This window comes from Benincasa hispida, chromosome 2 (assembly GCF_027475165.1).
Source record: "Benincasa hispida cultivar pf3 chromosome 2, pf3_genome.v1.1, whole genome shotgun sequence".
In the NCBI taxonomy this organism is placed as follows: Eukaryota; Viridiplantae; Streptophyta; class Magnoliopsida; order Cucurbitales; family Cucurbitaceae; genus Benincasa; species Benincasa hispida.
In genome coordinates, this window is record NC_143479.1 from 28,802,682 (window position 1) to 28,823,696 (window position 21,015).

The 21,015-nt window shown below is 33.2% G+C and overlaps 1 protein-coding gene across 4 annotated transcripts; it reads left to right on the top strand.

The window, feature by feature from the left end:
- Positions 1–807: 807 nt before the first annotated feature.
- Positions 808–3,860, top strand: LOC120070544 (S-adenosyl-L-methionine-dependent methyltransferases superfamily protein). 4 transcript variants are annotated; one of them, XM_039022335.2, is made up of 9 exons: positions 890–1,173; positions 1,437–1,551; positions 1,669–1,726; positions 1,831–1,878; positions 2,573–2,801; positions 2,914–3,022; positions 3,114–3,179; positions 3,308–3,376; positions 3,455–3,860. In XM_039022335.2, the coding sequence occupies exons 3-9, from the start codon at positions 1,672–1,674 to the stop codon at positions 3,545–3,547; spliced, it is 669 nt and encodes a 222-aa protein (XP_038878263.1). In that variant the 5' UTR covers positions 890–1,173; positions 1,437–1,551; positions 1,669–1,671; the 3' UTR covers positions 3,548–3,860. The 4 variants fall into 4 exon arrangements, with proteins under 4 accessions (XP_038878261.1, XP_038878262.1, XP_090166648.1 ...); XM_039022333.2 differs by lacking the exon at positions 1,669–1,726 and having other exon boundaries at positions 808–1,173; XM_039022334.2 differs by lacking the exon at positions 1,669–1,726 and having other exon boundaries at positions 808–1,173; positions 2,914–3,001.
- Positions 3,861–21,015: the final 17,155 nt, after the last annotated feature.

Consider the following 21,015-nt stretch of genomic DNA (forward strand, 5'->3'; position numbering starts at 1 on the left):
GACAGTGATAGAACACTGCCACTCTCTATCACATCTACCTTTGTTTTACCTTTTTCTTCTCTTCAGATTTTATTTTGTTTCCTTTTGTTGTGCTTATTGATGATTCAACTTTCATTGTTTTCTTTCCTTTTCCTTTGCTTCCTTTGCTTGTTGTTGATCTAGTTTTGACAACTTTTTATTTTTTGCTTACCATCTATTAAAAAAAAATTAGGTTTAGTAAGGTTTAATAACTATGATTAAATGGAAGAGTTGATGAAATGAAAAGAAAAGAGAATGATTATAATCTTGAAGAGTTGATTTGATATAGACTGTAACCTTGAAGGAGAAGCAGTGAAATATTCAGCAGCAATGAGAGAAGTAGATTGAGTAGTAGCGACAGAGGAAGAAGAAGAAGAAGAAGAAGATGAAGATAAAGCAGTGGAAGAAGAAGATGACCAATGGAAGAAAGAGAGGCAACGAAAGAAGAACAATAGTGGAAGAAGGACAATCGACGAGATAGATGACTATAGATTGTTATCATGCACTGTTTGATGAAGAAGAAGCCATTGGAAGAAGGCGTGGGAAGGAGAAGAAGCAAGCATGAGCGATATCGGGCCGATTGATGGGTAATCAAATTAATCGTAATTAATCGGTCGGGTTTTGGATAATCCACGTGTGGGCTAGGGACATTTTTGATATTTCACTACCATGGATGGGACTTTTCTTCTATTTCTTTACTTCATTTTGAGTTGAGCTGGATTAAAATTTTGCTATTTTGTAAATAATTTGTGCTTTTTTATTACTTTTTGAAGACCTCCCTATTTCAACGGAAGGTTAGATGAATGAAACAGGGGTGAAAAAGAAAATGGAAAAGACGAAAAATGAGCTACATACGCGCCGCCACGGTTTTGCCGCGAAAATTGGGAATAACATAACAGTCGTTAGTAGAAGCTGCCTAACCCTAGACATATTACTTCTTCGCTGCCGCCGCTTATTCTGCCGGAAATTTACTATCGTTTATCCACGTTGCATCTTCACTTCCGGGAGTATCAGCAACGGAGATAACTGAAGTTTCGATTTGAGGTAATGGCCGAAGAGCAGGAGAAAACCGAAGCAGAACTAAAGAAAAATCCTAAAAAACGCAGGAAGCATGCTTTTCCCTATGGCAATTATCAAAATTACTATGGCTACCGGGTATTTCTCCTGCCCTATTCTTCCCCACTTCCCCTAGGGTTCCTTGTTGTCTCTCTCTGGTCTGGTGGTAAATATAGCTAAGGGAAGTATTCTTGATTGTTTCCGGTTTCTGGTTAACATTAGAACTGATTTTGGTTCTTTGTTTATATCAGTTAAATCTTTGTTTTTCCAACTTCAGTGCTGTTGCCATTTTTGATTCGTGCTTTTTCGTTCTTTATCATCATCATCATCATTATTATTATTTTTGTTTTTTTGTGTTGCAGGTAGGTCAAAATTTGGTTGAAGATCCTCGTTTAAAGGTTTTCAAGAAAGAATGGTTTGAAGGCAAGGATTGCCTGGATATTGGATGCAATAATGGGATAGTTACCATACAGATAGGTAGAGCAATACTTGCATCTCAGTATTTATATGTAAAGAAAAGAAAAAAGATTGATACATCATGGTCATGCGCTGCACTTTTATGAACTTTTTACTCATTTTACGTATGGATAATAGGACATGCTTGGAAGGCTTAAAACTGTCTTTTGTGTGCATTTGAGTGCAAGGAAGCTCTGTAATCACTGGCTATCTATTTCTCATTATTTATTGAAGATTGTGGAATTGGTTTTCCTCAAATACTAAAGTTCTTTACTTATGCGGATAATTTTCCTTTTTCAGCTAGAAGGTTTAATTGCCGGAGTATTCTTGGTGTTGATATTGATTCTGGTAAGATCTATACTTTGTGCTCTGCAGCTCATTGCAGATCCACTTTATACTTTCACAAATTATATGGATGCCATTTTGTGAATGGTTATTTTTCTTTGAAGGTCTAAGCCTTAATCAATGATGCATTTTATTAATAACTATTTTAGGCACTTATGTATTTAGTCATGTAAAATATAGCCTGAGATGGCTGGATGTTGATTTATTGTTTGACTCTATCATTAGGGAGCATCGATGAAATTGTTTCTTCTAATATTTATAATCTATATCATGCTGGAGAGCCTCTTAGTTACTAAATGGGTGGGAACTGAATCAAAGCTCATGATCTGAAACTGTTCTATGCATTAAAGAAGGAAAGTCTTCAAGTCCTAGAAGATTTTTCTCATTGTTGCAAGTTGTGCATACCAACTATAAACTGCCCAGTATTTGCCTGAAGAAGTTTGTGCGTAGAGAAAATAATTTGGAACTTTCATTGTTCAGTTTCATGGATTATAGTGACTTAATCAATATGAAGTCTATCTTTTCACTGGTAGCTTTAGTAATCATTACATCATGCCTTGGTAGTTATTTTAGGAGGAAGTTGATCTCAAAAGTGAAAATTTTTTCACAAATCAAGGTGCTTAAACTGGAGTTAACCTCTTGGTCTTTCTATATTATTGGTTGCTTTGTTTCCAACCTGATCTTCTCCTTATGCAAGATCGAGTTGAAGATGCTTATTGGAATCTTAGAAGGGCAACAAGACTGGGTGATGGGAACCCTAATAATGGTAAGCGTGGTGCTTCCAGAGCTTCAAGGATAGATTTAGAAGCTTGTACAAGTATTTCTTCTTCCAAAGAACATGATCTCCATACCGTTGTCTCCTTCAAACGGCAGAATTTTATATTCAGTCACCATCCACCTGAGAAGCGTTATGATACCATTCTTTGGTAAGTTAATCTTTTTTTCTTGTGTGTTGCACATTAACGCTATTTGTTTCCTTGACCCTTGATACATTTCCCTTCTGGGGTTACAATATGCATGTTTTTTTCTGCATTGCAGTTTGAGTGTGGCAAAGTGGATTCATCTAAACTGGGGAGATGATGGCTTAATTACATTGTTTTCCAAGATTTGGAAACTGCTTAACCTGGTGCTTAATCGTCATACATGCGTACCATCTTGCACTTTGTTTTATATGTTTGTATGTACATTTTAAATCTAATTAAGAGCCTTCTTATTTATGCATTCATTCTGAAAGGCAGGGTGGCATTCTTGTTTTGGAGCCTCAACCTTGGAAGTCTTATGAAACCAACTATAGTGTTTCCGAGGTAAAATATTCAGTGCATCCAGATTGTTAATCAACTACCACTTTTAATCAAACTTGAAAATTTTCTTACAACTCTTCTAGCTTCTCGTGTCACATTGCCTTAGATTTCAGCTGATCTTTCAAATGCAGACAACTAAAATGAACTTCAAGACAATAAAGATCCGTCCAGAAGAGTTCCAAGAGATACTCCTAGACAAGGTATTTTTATGATTTATTTGGATGAGTTTTTCAAACAACATTAGTTTTCACTAATTTTTGGACAAAATGCCACCCCAGATTGGATTCAGAACAGTTGAAGCCTTAACCCTCGGCTTGTCAGACAGCAATTCAGGAGGATTCAATAGACCAATTTTAGTTTTCCAGAAGTAAGTTGGTAGTAATCTGGACATCTGAACCAAATACAGAAGCCATCAGCTGCTCTTTTTTGTTTTTGTCGAGTTCAACATGTGGGGTTGGAAAGATTCAAGCTTTCGACCTCTGAATCAAGGGTATTTGCCGTGCCAGATTGGATCTGTAGATTTAGTTGTGATATAATAGTAGTGGATCTCTTTAACTTATGCATAGGCGTCTTTTGAAGGCTTGTTGTAAGCTTCTGGTTTTTGATGTTTACGTAATTATCCTTATTAACGATTTGATCCATTATGTATATTATTATTCATATACTCTTCTTTTATCATTTTCATTCACCCATGTCTAAGTTTAAACCTTTCTATGTGACAGATCAAAATTGTTCATCTTCTTTTATAGTTTATATTTAAGAATTAGGTGACAGTTGATGAAGTTGATGCCAAATCAGCTCTTTTTTTTAATAGTTTCTTTCAGAATATAAACATTTTGAGTTGATATTTGAACTGCTTTTAGGAAGTTAGAAGTGATATCTTTTGAGGGAAAAAAGGGTCAAAAGTGATCCTAACCCATCTGTTTATTTTAAATTTAATGAAGGAATTGTTAACCCGTTCAGCTATGATCAAATTAGCTGCTAAATGTCTAAGGGGCCGTTTGGTGCTCAGATTGAGATAAGTTGAATTGGTAATTATTATAGGAGAAGAGTAATTGGGAGAGTTGATACGAATGACGAGGTAAGAGTTAACATGAATAACGAGGTAATAAATCTCTTTAATAATTGGTGAATTAAATAGTGAATGAGTTTTTTTTACCCACCCAACTCAACTTGGGGGGCCAAACACCCCCTAAAACATACCTTGTCTAAATCCTCCATTTTCATGTTTTTCAATTTATTAAAAAAAATTGAATTTCTCTACTTGTAATTCGAAATAATGAATGGTTTGGTAGATTCAGATGGAATTAAGAAAATTGCATGACTGAAGGATATTATTATATGGTTTTTCAACATAATGCCTTGCCCCTTTGAAACTTTTTGAATATTTATTGCTTATTATTTTATTTTTTGAGTCAAGACAAAATCAAAACTTTATTTGATCAATTTCTCAAAAATTGTCTGAATAGAATTATAAATAAGGCTATTATTATTATTATTTCTTTTTGAAAATTGTTCTAATTCTCAAAGAATTCGTTTACCGCAAACTATTTACTGACTAGAAAATTGAATCAGAATTTTTTTTTTTTTTTTTTTTTTTTTTTTTTTTTTTTTTTGTCTTTTTAAAAGTAATTTTCTTCATTTCTCTCTCAATTCCTGTTCTATTTCTCCCTCTCTTCTTCCTCTAGATTGGTAACAACTCTTTCTCCTTTATATTTCTCCTCTCAAGACAGACAATAATGATAAGATAACGAATAGAATTGTTTCTTCTTTCTCTAGCAACACTAAACATCTATGACAACGAGTGGAGTTTTCCAAATAATAAAGATAAATGACAAAGATGAGAAAGTGAACCAAAAAATGAGCAAAGAGAAAGAAAGTGAGCTAGAAATAGAATAGTAACTCAATAATAAAAGGGGAGGTAAAAAAATTTGGGAAAATTAAAAATATATGGTAGTTTTAAAAACTATTTAGAAAAATATTGTACTTTTGAAACTATTTAGAAAAATATTGTTGTTTTTTTTTTAATAGGTCGACCTAGGTCGAATTTTGAACCCTCGACCTTTAGATTTTTTTTTTTTTTTAATAATTTAGACATTCGACCTTCTTCTTTCTTTTTATTTTTTTAAATTTTCCATTTTATAAAAATAATTTTTAAAAATATTTTATTATTTTATTATTTTATTTAAACTCTAAAAAGAATAAATTAAATAATAATAATATCTTATAAAAATAAAAGTGTAAATTAAAATATCTCATTTATATAAAAATAATTACAAAAATCAATGTGTCCCACAAGGCGGACGTCATCGATTTCGAGCTGGTTGTCGTTGTTGACTTCGAATTTGAGGTTGCTCTTGTTCTTTTTGATGTTGCTCTGGTACCTCTGCAGACTCTTCATGATATAAATATTCATTATGCTCTCCACGACCCCGACCATGTCCATGCACGTATGAAGACGAAGGACCAGCCTCTGAGTCATAATGTCCTGAACCAAATGCTGGCATCATCATCGGATTAACATAATCAGTTTGACTATGCGTCTGCATCACAAGGGGCAACTCTTCTACATTATGGGAAACCTCATCAAACTCATCCTCTTCTCGTACAGGTCCTCTATGTCTAGGAGCTGGTGGAGGAACAATAGGTATATCGTACATATAATGTATCTCCTCCATATAGCTTTGGTTGTCACTATATATAGCAAGAACCTGGTTCGGATCATTCGCAACATCACGGAGTCTACTGTTGTTCGATCTTTGTGAATTATAAAACAATTAGATAATATTTAAAATAAATTTAAATTAAAAATAATTAGATAATATTCATTCATTTACCAGATGACCCACAGTTGCTCTTGGACAAGTGACGTAGCGCCTTGTGATATTATTATACCAATAAATATAGTTTTGAATGACATCCCTGTCAAACTGTTCAATAGAAACCCCCACTGCAATAAACCTTGCACGATAGTGCCATCGCACAACCAAATGTGCAACTTTTTCGGACCAATCTCCCTTAAGTCTATATCATGCAGTAGGGGTTCAGTATTACAAGGTGATGAGACATCCTACTAAAAACCAAATTGTCTCATCACCCTATCAGGAAGATGCCACTAACCAATGTGAAAACATATGAGAGGACTCATCGTCCACCATATGTTTTGACCATTCGTACAAAAATTGGGCAAAGTATGCATAATAATTTTATACAACTCCCAAATAACCTGAAAAACAAAATATTATATTGGAGAACATTAAAGACAAATACAATAAAAATATGTATAAAATAATCATTTAGGTTCAATATAATGTATTTGATCAGGTTGAAGCAGATCAAACATGTATCTGTACTGGCTAACTACATGTGTGGCTGTCCAAGTCACACAAAATTTGTCTCTCCACCTAAATTTTTAAATTGATAATTTAGAATCTAAATTAACTAGATCAGTGATATAAAAATTAAATTAAATTAAAACAATATACCAATAACCGTAGGCTCGTCTAGCTAACTGAGCATCATTAACATGTTGTAGCTGTGGAGCCATTGTTAGAAATCGCTCCCAAGCCCATAGTTGCAAAAGTATGAGAGACCTAGCTATCTCTCAACCTCAGGTCTTGTTGCTTTGCATAGTTGTCTATACAACCATGTCAAACATGCTCCACCCCACGAATACCGCCCCGCATCATAGATGTTAGCTAATAGTGGCAGGAACATCAAGTAAACAAAATGACTTGATTTGTCAGAAAATAGACTTCCACCCATCATTTGTAGTATATATGCTTGCGCATATCTTATGACGGTTTCCTCGTCTGCATCATCTGTGAGCTCACGGAATTGTGTTCCTAACCATATCAAACTTAACCTCGATCCTTTAATTTTGTCAGCAGGTGGGGTCACATCGAGGTACAGTTGACAAACTTGTGACCAGTCATCATACATCACTCCAGTGACCGGCTCACCATCAACAGGTAACCCCAACAACACTTCTATGTCTTGTAGAGTGATGATAGTGCACTCTCCAACGGACATATGAAATGTATGTGTCTCAAGCCTCCATCTCTCGACCAAGGCTGTGATTAAATGCCAGTCCAACTGAATAAATCCTAATCTGGCTACCCATAGAATCCAAATGTACATAGTAGCGATAGTATTCGAGGGTGGAGTGGGATAGTGCACTGGAGAACTGCCTCTCGACGCCTGCAAGATATTTCTCCAGTAGTACGATCTCGCCATACAACAGAATGAATGGACTGGTCGTGCCAAACCTCGGGATCAACAGATCTTGGGTTTAAAGCCATGATCTGAAAGAAAAAAAAATATTTATTTCTCAATTTGAAAAAATATTTATTTCTCAATTAGAAGAATAATGTACAACTTTATAAATTATAATAAAAAAAATTGAATATACAATAAAAGTATCTACACTTAATTAAGTATACATGATAAAAGAAGTATTTATTTCTCAATTAAAAGAATAATGTATAACTTTATAGATTACAATAAAAAAAATTGAATATACAATAAATTATTATAAAAAAATTGAATACACAATAAATTATAATAAAAAAATTGAATATACAATAAAATGAATATATAATAAAAAAATATTTATTTTTCAATCCCTAACTATCTGAGTCCGTCTTAGTAACGAAGGACACTTCCTTCGATTATGGCCTAACTGATTACAAAATCCACATCGTTGTTGTCAAGTGACTGTTCTGTCCAAACCATCTCGTTGTGATAACGTGAACTTTTCGGTTTATTAGGTTTTTTCAACAACGATGGATAAGACGGGCATATTAGGGTGCGTGATCCAGTATTCTTCATGCGGTACAGGTTGAAATTGAGGAGAGTAACATTCTGCATACGTTGACAATTTATAATAGTCCTCAATAAAGTCTTCGTAGTGCATGTTAAAATGTGAGCAAACGACCATAAAATGCGAGCATAGAATGCCGAATACTTGTAACTTGTTACATCAACAGTGAATGTACTTCATGATTACTAGATCTTGCAGCCCATTTATTTATTTTATCGTATGCGTACCTGGATTTTTACTCCACTTAGTATTATAAAATATGTTTAAAATAAATTGTTAATAAGATATATATATATAAAATAATATTACCGGGTGTATTTATCTTGATGCTCCAATGCATCCCTTATTTATTATATTCTTTTCTCGAATTAATTCACGCATTTGAAGAATATTATCTGAGCAAGAGCATTTATAGGCAACATTCGAGCTTATTTGAAGACTCCATTTATGCACTTTGATAGATTTATCATCATCCACTCATATCTGAATCCTCCATCATGTGTTTGAGTCCATTGCTCTAAAATAATGTTGTAAAAAAAACTCATACATTTTATTGCAAAACATTTGACCGTGTATTGTAGCATTTCTTTGTCTTGACAAATCATCCCTTTATACAATTGAGTATTGTCAACGTCCACAGGAGCTACAATTGGGTCATGTTCTCGAATGCTATCCAGTACATTCATATCCAAATCGTTGAATGTATATGAAAGTATCTCATGTTCACGACCATCGAAATCCAACTCTTCAAATTCCTCATCTGTCTCAGTTCTGAAGTTTCTATACAGATTGTTAGCCGCCATATCTTCATTATCACATGATGATGCAACTGACTCTGGATCAGGATCAATACAGATCTTCAAATTGGCTAAATGATGTATTCAAGTTTATATCGACCCCTATCCTATTTACATTTACATACAAATGCACTAAATTCGGTAGTGGCATTGCAATTGAGAACATCAAGTTCATAGCTTGTGCATTCGAAATAGGGAATGACATAAACCTTATTGATCCTCATGGTTCTAGGTTAGGATGTCTATATATTATTTCTATCTGATTTGTTCCCATATCTACACTAAGTGACATCCCAACCATTTCAATGAATTGTTTAAATACAATTCACATTTATGCTAAAACTCCCACTTGGTGGTTGGTCGATGGCTGGTCATAGTCAACTCCATCAATACCATCAATTATATTATAAACAACAAAAATCCCAAGCATTTGTCCGCTATTTTCTAAAAAAAAAAGAACATAAACTTTTTGTATTATACTTTTTATAAGAAGTATATTAAAAAAATTTTAAACTTTTTAAAAAAATCACAATAATTTTATATTATACTTTTTATAAGAAGTATATTAAAAAATCACAATAATTTTATATTATACTTTTTATAAGAAGTATATTAAAAAATCACAATAATTTTGTATTAAACTAAAAATATTAAACTTTTTAATTTATAAACATCAACTTTTTAAATTTTATGAACATCAACTTTTTAAATATAACAATAAATTAAATTTTTTATAACTATTTTTAAACATAACAACAAATTAAACTTTTCAAATTACAATGAGGTAAACTTTTTAAAACTATTTTTTCAAATTTAATACAAAATAAAAAATAAAATAAAATTATACTTTTTCAAACTATTTTAAACTATGTTTTCAAAGTTAATACTAGAAAAATCAAATATCATAAGAAATATATTTAAAAAAATCACAATAATTTTATATTAAACTAAAAATACTAAAACGTTTAAACTATAAACATCAACTTTTTAAACATAACAATAAACTAAACATTTTAATACTATAAACATCAAAGTTAATACTAAAGAAATTAAATATAATAAGAATAAACTAAACTTTTTAAACTATACTAAACTTGTTAACTATCACAATATTTTTGTATTAAACTATAAATATCAACTTTTTAAACATAACAATAAACTAAACTTTTTAAACTATACTAAACTTGTTAACTAAAAAACAATACTAAAATATAGAATATCATTTAAAAAATCGAAAAATAAATAAAATTACTTATTGATCTTCAATTAAAAAATAATATTAAAAAATTAACATTATCATGGTAAACATCAATATAAGGAATAAAAATGATATATTTAGCATAAACAAATAATAAAAACAAAAAACTACTTTTTATCTGACAACAACAATAAAAAACTTTTTAAAAAAAATAATAATATAAAAACAAAAATAAAATTTATAATTATTCTTAAAAAATAAAAATTTAGTAGAGTAACGAACCAGTATAGTTTGTGATCAAGGGAGAAGTGTGGGAACAATTTGTATCAAACGAAATAGAAGAAGAGAAATGAAAATGGAAAGCAGTGAGTTAAAAAATGGGAGGAGAGGGATTAATAGAAGAAGAGAAATGGAAACGGAAAGCAGTGAGAAAAATGGGAGGAGAGGGATTTAGTAGAAGAAGAAAGCAGAGGATTTCGAAATTGGGCAAATGCAAAGACTGTGATCTGAGAATGGTTGGGGGCTGTTTAAAAATATATAGGTCGACACTCGACCCACAGGAGTTGAAATTAAAAGTGGTGGTTGGGGCAGCACGGTAGACTTATTAAAGCTGCCTAGATTCGGTCAGCAACGCAGGTTGGTAGCAGCAGAAATGGGACGACTTAGCTTGTTGAGGGTTGAACTTTCGACTTATGTAGGTTGAATGTTCAACATTCGACAAGTCTCCAAGCAAAGCATTGTCGAGTTCTCAATCCTCGACATCCACCTTTGTTGAATTCTCAACCTTCGACATCTAGCCTCGAACAGACAAAACTACCCCAAATCTCTAATTAGTTTTAAAACAACCATATTTTTCTAATAAGTTTTCAAATCTACAATATTCAAATAAAAGATCCAAAAAAGTCATCTAAATAAAGGCCCATTCGAGAAATGGCTAATATATATATATATAATTAGAAATTAATGTTGAAAAATAGAAAAATTAAATTTTGATTTTCATCCAAAAATTATATTAATCATCCAGAATATTTAATTATAATTAATAACTCAAAATTTATGCACGAAATTAAATAAGCAAATACCACTATTAAATACTCTCTACTCATCAATTCTAAAAATGCCTCATACTAAGTCCCACAAATACCTTCTACTCAGATTGAGCCACTCAAATAATGAAAATAATATGTATTAGAAAAATGTCAATTAAACCACACAAATACCCCTAAACTAAAAATCTACATATATGTTGGAAATGAAAGTTAAATTAATGTAAAGCTATGCGAAAATTGTAACATTTGTGTTGTATTTTTGTTGCTTACAGAGATAAATATACAGAAATGAAAAAACAAAAACATAAATTAATCAAATATCTAGGCTTATCAATTAGAGTACAAAATGAAATACCTAAAGTTAAAACAAAATAAAACTCATTGACAAAAGGGAAAATGACTTTTTTTGCTAAAAATTCAAAGAAGAAGCCTTCTTTTGTTGCTCTATTGATCGAAATCCTTGAATAGCAAGGTTGTTCATCGTCAATCCTAACCCAATTGCCGGATTGATCGAAATCCTCGAGATGTAGAGAAAAATCAACAATTTAATTAAATTTTAAAATCAAATCCCAATAAAATCTTAGTTTCATACGGGTGTGAATTTTCCCAAAATCATGTGATTTTTTTTCTTTTTATTTTTTGTTGTGGGTTTTCTGAAAAATATCCATTTTCCATATATGGGAGGCGTGAGCATAATTGGAAACAAAATATGAGGTGGGGCCTACACCTCACGATTTTGGCTATAAATTATATAATAATTAAAAAATTTGAAATGTGAAATTGGCCATTAAAAAATGCTTGATAAGACCGGCTAAACATTAAAATTTGTTTTTTTTAAAAAGGGTTTCAAATTTCATTTTTCATCCTTACAAAAATTCCACAAACGCAATTTATGAATTTCGGAAAGAATTGAACAGAGTAGGGAAGAAGATGATCGATCGGAGATGTGGAGAAAATGGTTGGTATGGTCCAGTCTGGGGCACAACTAACCCTCTCAAATATTCCACCATTTCAACTAATCTCCTTTCATCAACGCCATAACCAGTGTGGGGTACGCTCTGTTTGGTATTGCTCTTATTGCTTTCTTCTGCGTTTGGTTTTGCATTAACTAATTCTAGAGGTTTTTGTGGTGATGACCCATCCTTCAGCGTATTTAAGTTTCATAATCGCCTCCGAACTTATGAATTATAACTTTTTGTTTACATCACATGCCCTTCTCAGGACACAAACGCATCATGGTCGTAACCAACCTTCTAGCCCGATGAACTTTTCCTACCCCGGCCCGATTTGACGAATACAACGCGATGAAGTTTTAAACCTGACTCGACATTACAAAATATATTCGCGCTAGCGATGATCATGTTAACTTGACCATTTTGACTAATCTTTGACCCAATTTCGTAACTCAAATGTGATAAGTGAAAGTGTTTTTGAAAATTGGGTATAATGCATATCGCGATAGGGATGTACCTTACCATCTGATATTTGGTCATCAATGACCCGATTTCCAAAAATACAAGCTACGATAAAGCATGACATGTAGAGAGACTATGGAGTGGATATAAAGCTACGATAAAGCATGGCGTGCGTGGGAGATTGCTTTCTTAATTCGTAGAGGCTCGCCTGAGGAGTCTCATGCTATGCTTCATGCTTACAGTGAAGTACTTAAGATTGCCAATCTAAGTACTGTATTTTATATTGAATTAGAAGATACAATACATTTCAAATACATGTTCATACATATGGCCAATCTATCAGAGGATATTCCAATTGTCGTCCTGCTGTAGTTGTCGATGGATCAACATTGAAAGGAAATATAAGGGTCATATGTTGGTGGCTATTTGTGTCAATAGTAATTACTAACTATATCCATTGGCGTATGGAATAGTTGATAAGGAGTCTGATTCTTCAAGGTCATATTTTATTTGACACATTCAACGATGCATAGGAGAGAACCCGAACATGGTTATTCTATTTGACTGCCACAGGGGAATAACGAGCACAGTAGCCAGAGTATTCCTAAGTACGATCTATGCATCACACTTACCACTTGAGAAGCAACATACAGAAGAACTTTAAGGATGGTGCAATATTAGAGGTTTTTCACAATGCAGTGAGAGCATATAAGATGTGTGAATTCAACCTTTTTTTAGAAGAACTGTGTGGGTTCAAGAATGGGGCCATGACACAATAACTTGAGAGTATCAAATTGGAACGTTGGACTCGAGTCCACCAAGCTATGAAATGATACGACAACATAACAAGCAATGATGCAATAATACCTTTGCTTGAATTTATTAGAAAGAAACTCTAGGAATGGTTCCTTGATCGACGAAACCATTGATCCTCCTATACAATATCATATTCGAACTACAGTGAAAAGATAACGGTTGAAGAGTTCGATATGGATATGGGTAGACGATACCAGGTAAGCCCAATTGACTGCCATATATTCATTGTTAAGGATGGTCACTTGGATGGTATCGTCAACATAAACAGCCACTAGTGCATATGTAAAAAGTTCAACTACATAGAGACTCCATACTCACAAGCAATTGTTACTGCTAGATTGAGGATCATTAACTTATACACGGTTTGTAGCCAACACTATAGTGTGGAATCCATAATTTTAGCATACCCAGAACCCATCTTCCATGTCGGACATTCTTCAGAGTGGAGGAGACCGCAAGGATATGTGGAATGTGTTATCCTACCATAAAAAATAATCCCACAGTTGGTAGCCCACGTGTCAATTTCATTCCAAAAACACGTGTGGCCCAAAGGTGCACGAGGTGTGAAAATACAGGACACAATAATAGAACATGCATAGAGCCATTGTCAAGCAATATCAATAGTGACTGACGATAATAAAGGTAACCAACGTATAAACTCTCTTCTATGTCACTTTGAAAATGTGCTTCCCACTCCATTTTTTTCTTTACTTTTTTTTCCTTTAATAATATTAAAACTTATGAATTATTTAAATTTTTTTATCATACAAAAATGGTGTTAAGTCGATGGACAATTTATCAACCTCTAACCCGATTCAATGAAAAAAAAAGATTGACATCTGGATGCATTGCACTGTAAGGTACATCCCTATCGCAATATGCATTATACCCAATTTTCAAAAACACCTTCACTTATCGCGTCTGAGTTACGAAATTGGGTTGGGGATTAGTCAAAATGATCATGAGGATATGATTATCACTAGCGCAAACATATTTTGAAACATCGAGTCAGGTTTAACTTCATCGCATTCATCAAATCGGGCTAGGAGTAGAGAAAATTCATCAAACTAGAGGGCTGAACGCGATTGTGATGCGTTTGTGTGTCCTGAGAAGGACATGTGACGTAAGCAAAAGGTTATAATTCATAAGTTTGTGAGATGAGGCTACGAAACTTAAACGCATTGAAGGATAGATCATCCATACAAAAACCTCACTAATTCTACTTTCTTGATTGTAATTTGTAAATGATTTTCTTATCAATTGTTTCTTCATTTTACTGCCGCAATTGTAATTTTCCCCTTCGCGGACATTGTAGAGTTTGACCCCAGATGTATGTTTGTCCTAGTGTTTGAAATCTCAACATGTTTAAATTGACACTGTTGCAATACCATTTGTAGTAAACTTTGGTGACATCGGTAGCTGGGTTGTGTTTGATTTTTGAAATTCGAAACTAATCTGCAAAATGAACTTAAAAAGTGATGATTAGTTTTGATAATGAGTCGAATGAAATAGAGAGAAGGAAAGGCTAGACTTGGTTTTGGAGATTTGAATTCTATTAAGGAGAAAAATCTATCCTACTCTAATTGTATACAATTAAAAACGTTCGAAAGGTCCTTGTGTGTATTTTCACAAATGGTTCATTTTGATGCATATATATATTTTTTTAAATGAGTAAAGACAACTATGAGATATAAATAGGCTCTAGGAAACCCTAAAACAGTAAAGGAAAAAAAATCTAGGGCAAAGTAAATTACTAAAAAACCCGTGGGGCTAAATACATAAACAACCCCTCATTTTCAACTCCCCTCCAGTTGGGATGTAGATGTCAATTAGATTCAACTTGCTAAAACATGAGCCAAAGGTTTGCCTGAGTAATCCTTTGGTGATAATATCAGCAACTTGTTGACTAGAAAGGATGTAGGAATACAAATACTACCACTGTTCAATCTAGGTCAAAGTGTCTATCGATTTCTACATGTTTCATTCTATTATGTTGCACATGATTATTGGCTATACTTATAGCCACTTTGTTATCATAATAGAGCTTCATAGGTAGATCACAATCTTGGTGAGGATCAGTCATGACTTTCTTTAACTAGATTTCTTTACAGATTCCCATACTCATAGCTTTGTATTCTGCTTCAGCACTGCTTTTAGCAACGACATCTTGCTTCTTACTTCTCCAAGTGACAAGGTTATCCCACACAAACATACAATACAAAGGAGTAGATTTCCTATCCACAACAGATCCTATTCAATCAGAATCTGTGTAAGCCTCAATGCATTTTCTGTCAGTTTTCCTGAACATCAAACCTTTATCTGGAGTTGTTTTCAAATATCTCAGTATTCGATTCACTGCTTTCATATGTTCCTCATAGGGTGCCTGCATGAATTGACTAACAACAATAACAGCGTAGGAAATGTCTGGTCTAGTGTGAGATAGGTAAATCAATTTTTCCACTAGATGATGGTACCTTTCTTTATCAATAGGAACTTTGTCAATGAATCTCCACGTTTAGCATTAAACTCTATAGAGGTGTCAGCCGGTCTACATCTAGTCATACATGTTTCTTTTAATAAGTCAAGGGTGTATTTCTTGAGAGACAGAGATCCCTTCTCTTGATCTCGTCACCTCCATTCCAAAGAAATACCTTAGACTTCCAAGGTTAATCTCAAATTCATCAACCATTTTCCTTTTAAGCCTGATAATCTCAGCATCATCATCTCCTAACAAAACAATATCATCAACATACACAATTAGAACAACAATTTTTCTTGATACTGACATTTTTCTGAAAAAAGTGTGATCAAAGTGCCCCTAAATAAAACCTTGGGACTTAACAAAGGTAGTAAACCTGTCAAACTAGGATCTTGGAGACTGTTTCAAACCATACAAGGATTTTCTGAGTTTACAAACTTGATGATCAAACTGAGCTTCAAAACTAGGAGGAGGACTCATATGAACCTCTTCTTCTAATTCACCATTCAGAAAAAGATTTTTCACATCAAGTTGACGAAGGGGTCAATCTTTGTTATCTGCCACATAAAGAAGAACTCAAACTGTATTTAGCTTCGCTACAGGAGAGAAATTAAAGTTTCTGAATAGTCTATCCCACAAGTCTGTGTAAATTCTTTAGCTACCAATCTAGCCTTATACCTGTCAAGAGTTCCATCAGACTTATACTTTATAGTGAACACCCATTTGCATCCAACTGTTTTATGTCCTTTAGGAAGAGCTACACAATCCCACGTATTATTCTTTTTTCAAGAGCTCTCATTTCTTCCATGACTGTAGCCTTCCATTCAGAAACTTCTTGGTCATATGTATGTTGTTTGGTATTGTTTATATATCCTGGTTGGTAGTGAAATCCATGAACTTAGAAGATAATTACTGTAAGATAGAAAACTATGCATGAGATACTTAGTGCATGACTTGGTGCCCTTTCTCAAAGCAATGGGCATATCAAGAGAGGCATCATAACCCTCTGTTTTTTCTGACGGCTCATTAGTAAGAGGACAATGGTCACGCTCAGTTACATGAGGCAAAGACTCACCCTCATGGGTTTCTCCTAATGACTCATCAATGCCTACAACCCTATCATTCTCTGAAACTATCATATCGGTTCTGTCACTTTCAGCCACATCACAAATATCACCCTCAATACACACATCAGTATTATCGAGAATGGGAGTATCTCGAGCTAGTGCTGGTTTCGATTCATGGATCAGAGCTGACGGAGCAACAAGTGGTACTATTTCCTTTATGAGATTCTTTCTATAGTACGTTATTCATGGGACTGATTTAGTAGGTATGATAGTATCATTTGTACCTAGGATGGGTTCAGGAAGAAGATCAGTAGGAACCAAATAGGTGGATCAGTTAGTCTCTTCACTAGTATTCTCCCCTTGAAGAGAAATAATAGGGAAGAAAGATTTATCCTCAAAAAATGTTACATCTAAAGTAAGTGGAATGTCCTAGAACTCGCAGTTCGTAAATTTTGTGTTAAACATTCTATTAATCAATAAAATTTTATTGAGTATCTTATTCAATAAAGTTGTTGATTTTGCGTTCCATTATGAAAATTCAATAAACATATCCATGGCTATAGTATGAATACTTTAACTTTATGTGGCGACATAAACAGGATCAAGTTAATAGTATAGAACCTAAATGGTCTATAAGTATATGGATGAAATTGGGTATCTCATCCTGGTAACACTATTGGATGCATCCCATTTTGTATAGGTAATACAAATGATGTGATCCACAGATCATTCATGTAGAAACATGTGACTGAAGGCATCTTATGCAATGAGTTTGCATATAGACTGGACCACAAAATAGTCACATTTCTTTATAACGATCGTTTACTGTTAAAACTGACTATTTCATACTAAAGTAACCTAGGATAACTCGATCTTGATCCTGAGCTAGCTATGAACTCTTGTTTATTCAGGATTATCCTTTGATCTGCATGGGTGAGAATAGTTCAACATCACTGCTCAATAAGCCTTCCATTTGGGAATAAGACTGGATGGATAGCTAAGGACATAGCTCTGTAAGATGGAATTCACTTCTACCCATTTTAGGGTTAGCAGATAGATTGTTCTCTTAAGTGTTGATTCCAAGTCTTGAACAATCAGGGCCCCGCCTTCTCATGATAAAAAGGGACATGATTCATAAGTGGTGTTATGAATCAAATTGTTCATTAGAGGGTCAGTGGGAACTTAAGAAGTAAGATGTATTTACAGGGGTAAACCGGTATTTTTGACCAAGCTATAAGTACGAACAACCTGTGAAGGATCGACTTACTGATTATGGTTTATATGAACATAAATGTATCTACAATGAGGAGAGTCCAACTATCGAGCTATAGTAGTGTGTCTTGATAGTTAACGAATAGTAAATAATTCGATTAAAGAGTTTAACAAATTAATTACAGATCGTTGGAGCTCATGATCTGTAGGTCCAATAGGTCTCTCTACCAGCTCTTAAATTGGAATAACAAATTGAGTATTGATGTATGAAATTAAGGTTATGAATTTGAAATGTTCAAATTCAATTTTAAGGTTTTCAATTGATTGTATATGATACAGTTAAGAACGTTTAATTTAATTGAAATTAAACGAAATTGAAAAATCAATTAATATTTAAATTATGATTTAAATATATAATTGATTTATATTGGTGAATTTGATATTTTATTGATTTAATATTAAAATATTAAATTAATATTATTTTAATTAAAAAATTAATTAAAATTCATTTTATTTAAAATAATTATTTTTGAATTAATTTTATAAAAATAATTTAAATAATAAAATGAAATGATCTTTGAAATCATTTTCAAGTTAGTAGATTTTTCCATTTTTTGGGAAAAATCCACTAACTATATTTTTATGGATTATCACCAAAATCCAATTCAATTTTGTGATGATCACCAAGTAGGTGGTGCCTTCCATGCAGCCTATTGGTTTTGCATGAATTCTATCTATATATAGAAGCTCCATGCAGAAAGATTATCAAGAAATCTGAGTTTACTTGCTGAAGTAAAAATAATGAAAACCTTACTCAACCCTCACTTATTCATCCTTAATTCAGCTTGATTTAAGTGTTTCCACCACACGTTCCTGCTTGAGCATAGTGGAGAAGATCTTGGTAGTGGTCTTCTTGAAGATTCAAGCTCTATCTTGGTGGATTTCTGTTGAATTCGTGGAAGAAATCTTTAAAGGTAATATGTATTTCAAACCCTTTTATGAATGTCATATGAACAACATGTTTATAACTCAAATTAAATATAGTTTAAGTACTTATTGATTCTGAAGTCTTCCGCTGCATATTATATTACTCATTCACAAATTAATTGAGGGAATTAATTATATGTGATATAATTAATTAAATTAATTATATATGTGATATAATTAATATAATGTATTTGATACATTATAATATTAGGTAATATGAGAGGAATTCGAATATGATTCAAATACTAATTATATGAATGAGATTCATGTAATTAAATTTAATATAAATATGATTTATATTAAATATCATAAATAAATTGAGAGGAATTAAATATTTGAATATGATTCAAATATTAATTATATGAATGAGATTCATATAAGTGAATTTAATATAAATGTGATTTATATTTTATGCCATGTATGGTTGAGAGAAATACGTCTATAGGTTATATTGTATTTGATACAATTTATAACTATAGATTATGTGTTATATGGTATATAATATATGGTTTATATACATATAATAAGGTTGTTATTATATATATAATTATTATTAATTTAATTTTATTAAATTAATATTAATTAATTAAAGGGAGGGAGTTACAACTCCTCCCCCTAATTTATTTCAGCCAAGTACGTGGGGTGAGAATGATGGTGGTTGTTGGAATCATCTTTCTCCTTGGATGATTGAGAGAAAGGTTCTCTCTAAAAGAAACATATTGAAGAGAATAGTTTTTGAAAAGTCCCTCCCCTCCTCTCCATCTCATTTCCCTCTTCCAAGAATTCAAACAAAACCCACAGCTCTTGTTTGAATCTTTTGTCCCAAAAGAATATAGAGGGTTCTGAAGTGGTGGTGTCCTGTTTGGAAAAGGAGATCCGTTCGTGATTTGTTTAAGGGATTCTTGAAGAAACTGTTCTTCAAAGGTAAGGGTTTCTGAAATCCTAAATTTTCCTTTATTTATTGGCTATAATTTATGTAAATGCATATCTCATTCTTGTTTAAATGTAAAGCTTATATTCAATGAAAAATGGAAATTGAGACGACGACTCACCCGTTTCAAATGTATATTTCCGGCTGTCGACGTTAATGCTACTTGGGTGGTCGACACTAGAGAGGCCGATAATGGGGTAGGCAGCACTAGTAGGCATCGGTGGAATGGAAGGGGCCGGCGGCAACATGGGCGTCAGACCGAGATTAAGAGACCGAAGGTACCGGTCGATTGTAGCTTGAACGTCGACAAATGTAGTAGCGGCAGCGGCAACTTGGGCGGTATCAAAACTAGCAGCGACAACGACACTGGTTTCGGCAGAGGTGACGTCGTCGGCTGAAGGTTGAATTTTGTCAATGACGGCTAAGGTTTCGTCACCATGCTCTGATACCATATTGAAAGATGGAAGAAGGGAATACAAGATTTACGTGGAAAACCCTAGTACAGGGGAAAAAACCACGATAAAAGGCACTTTTTATTGTTTTCTACTATATCACATACAAGAAAGAACTGAGATATAAATAGGCACTAGGAAACCTTAAAACAGTAAAGAAAAAAAAGCTAGGGCAAAGTAAATTACTAAAAAACCACTTGGGGCTAAATACATAAATAGCCCCTCATTTTCAACAAAAACTCAAGGTAAACTAAGTGTTGGAGTACTTGTACCCTTCCAATTTTGAGTACTCTCAAGAGTTGATACTCCAAAATATTACTTATTTCCATCATTACTAATTTTCAAAGTCAAAGATGGTTTTGTGGTTATTCCTTTTCCTCAACTACTGGTGTCATAATGTTTCTCTTAAAGTTGATGCATTGACCTCAGTTTTGAATATCCTACAGCTTGCTACAAAAAATTCATTCGCATCTTTCCGGATAAATCTTCCAAGAGTCCTTTCAACAAGTCCGTCTAAAGAGTAAAAAATGAACCACTTCTGGATCAAATACTTCCTTTCCTTACCTTTCTTTGCCTCTTCACTTATTTGCAAGACTTGTTTTCTGCATCCTAAG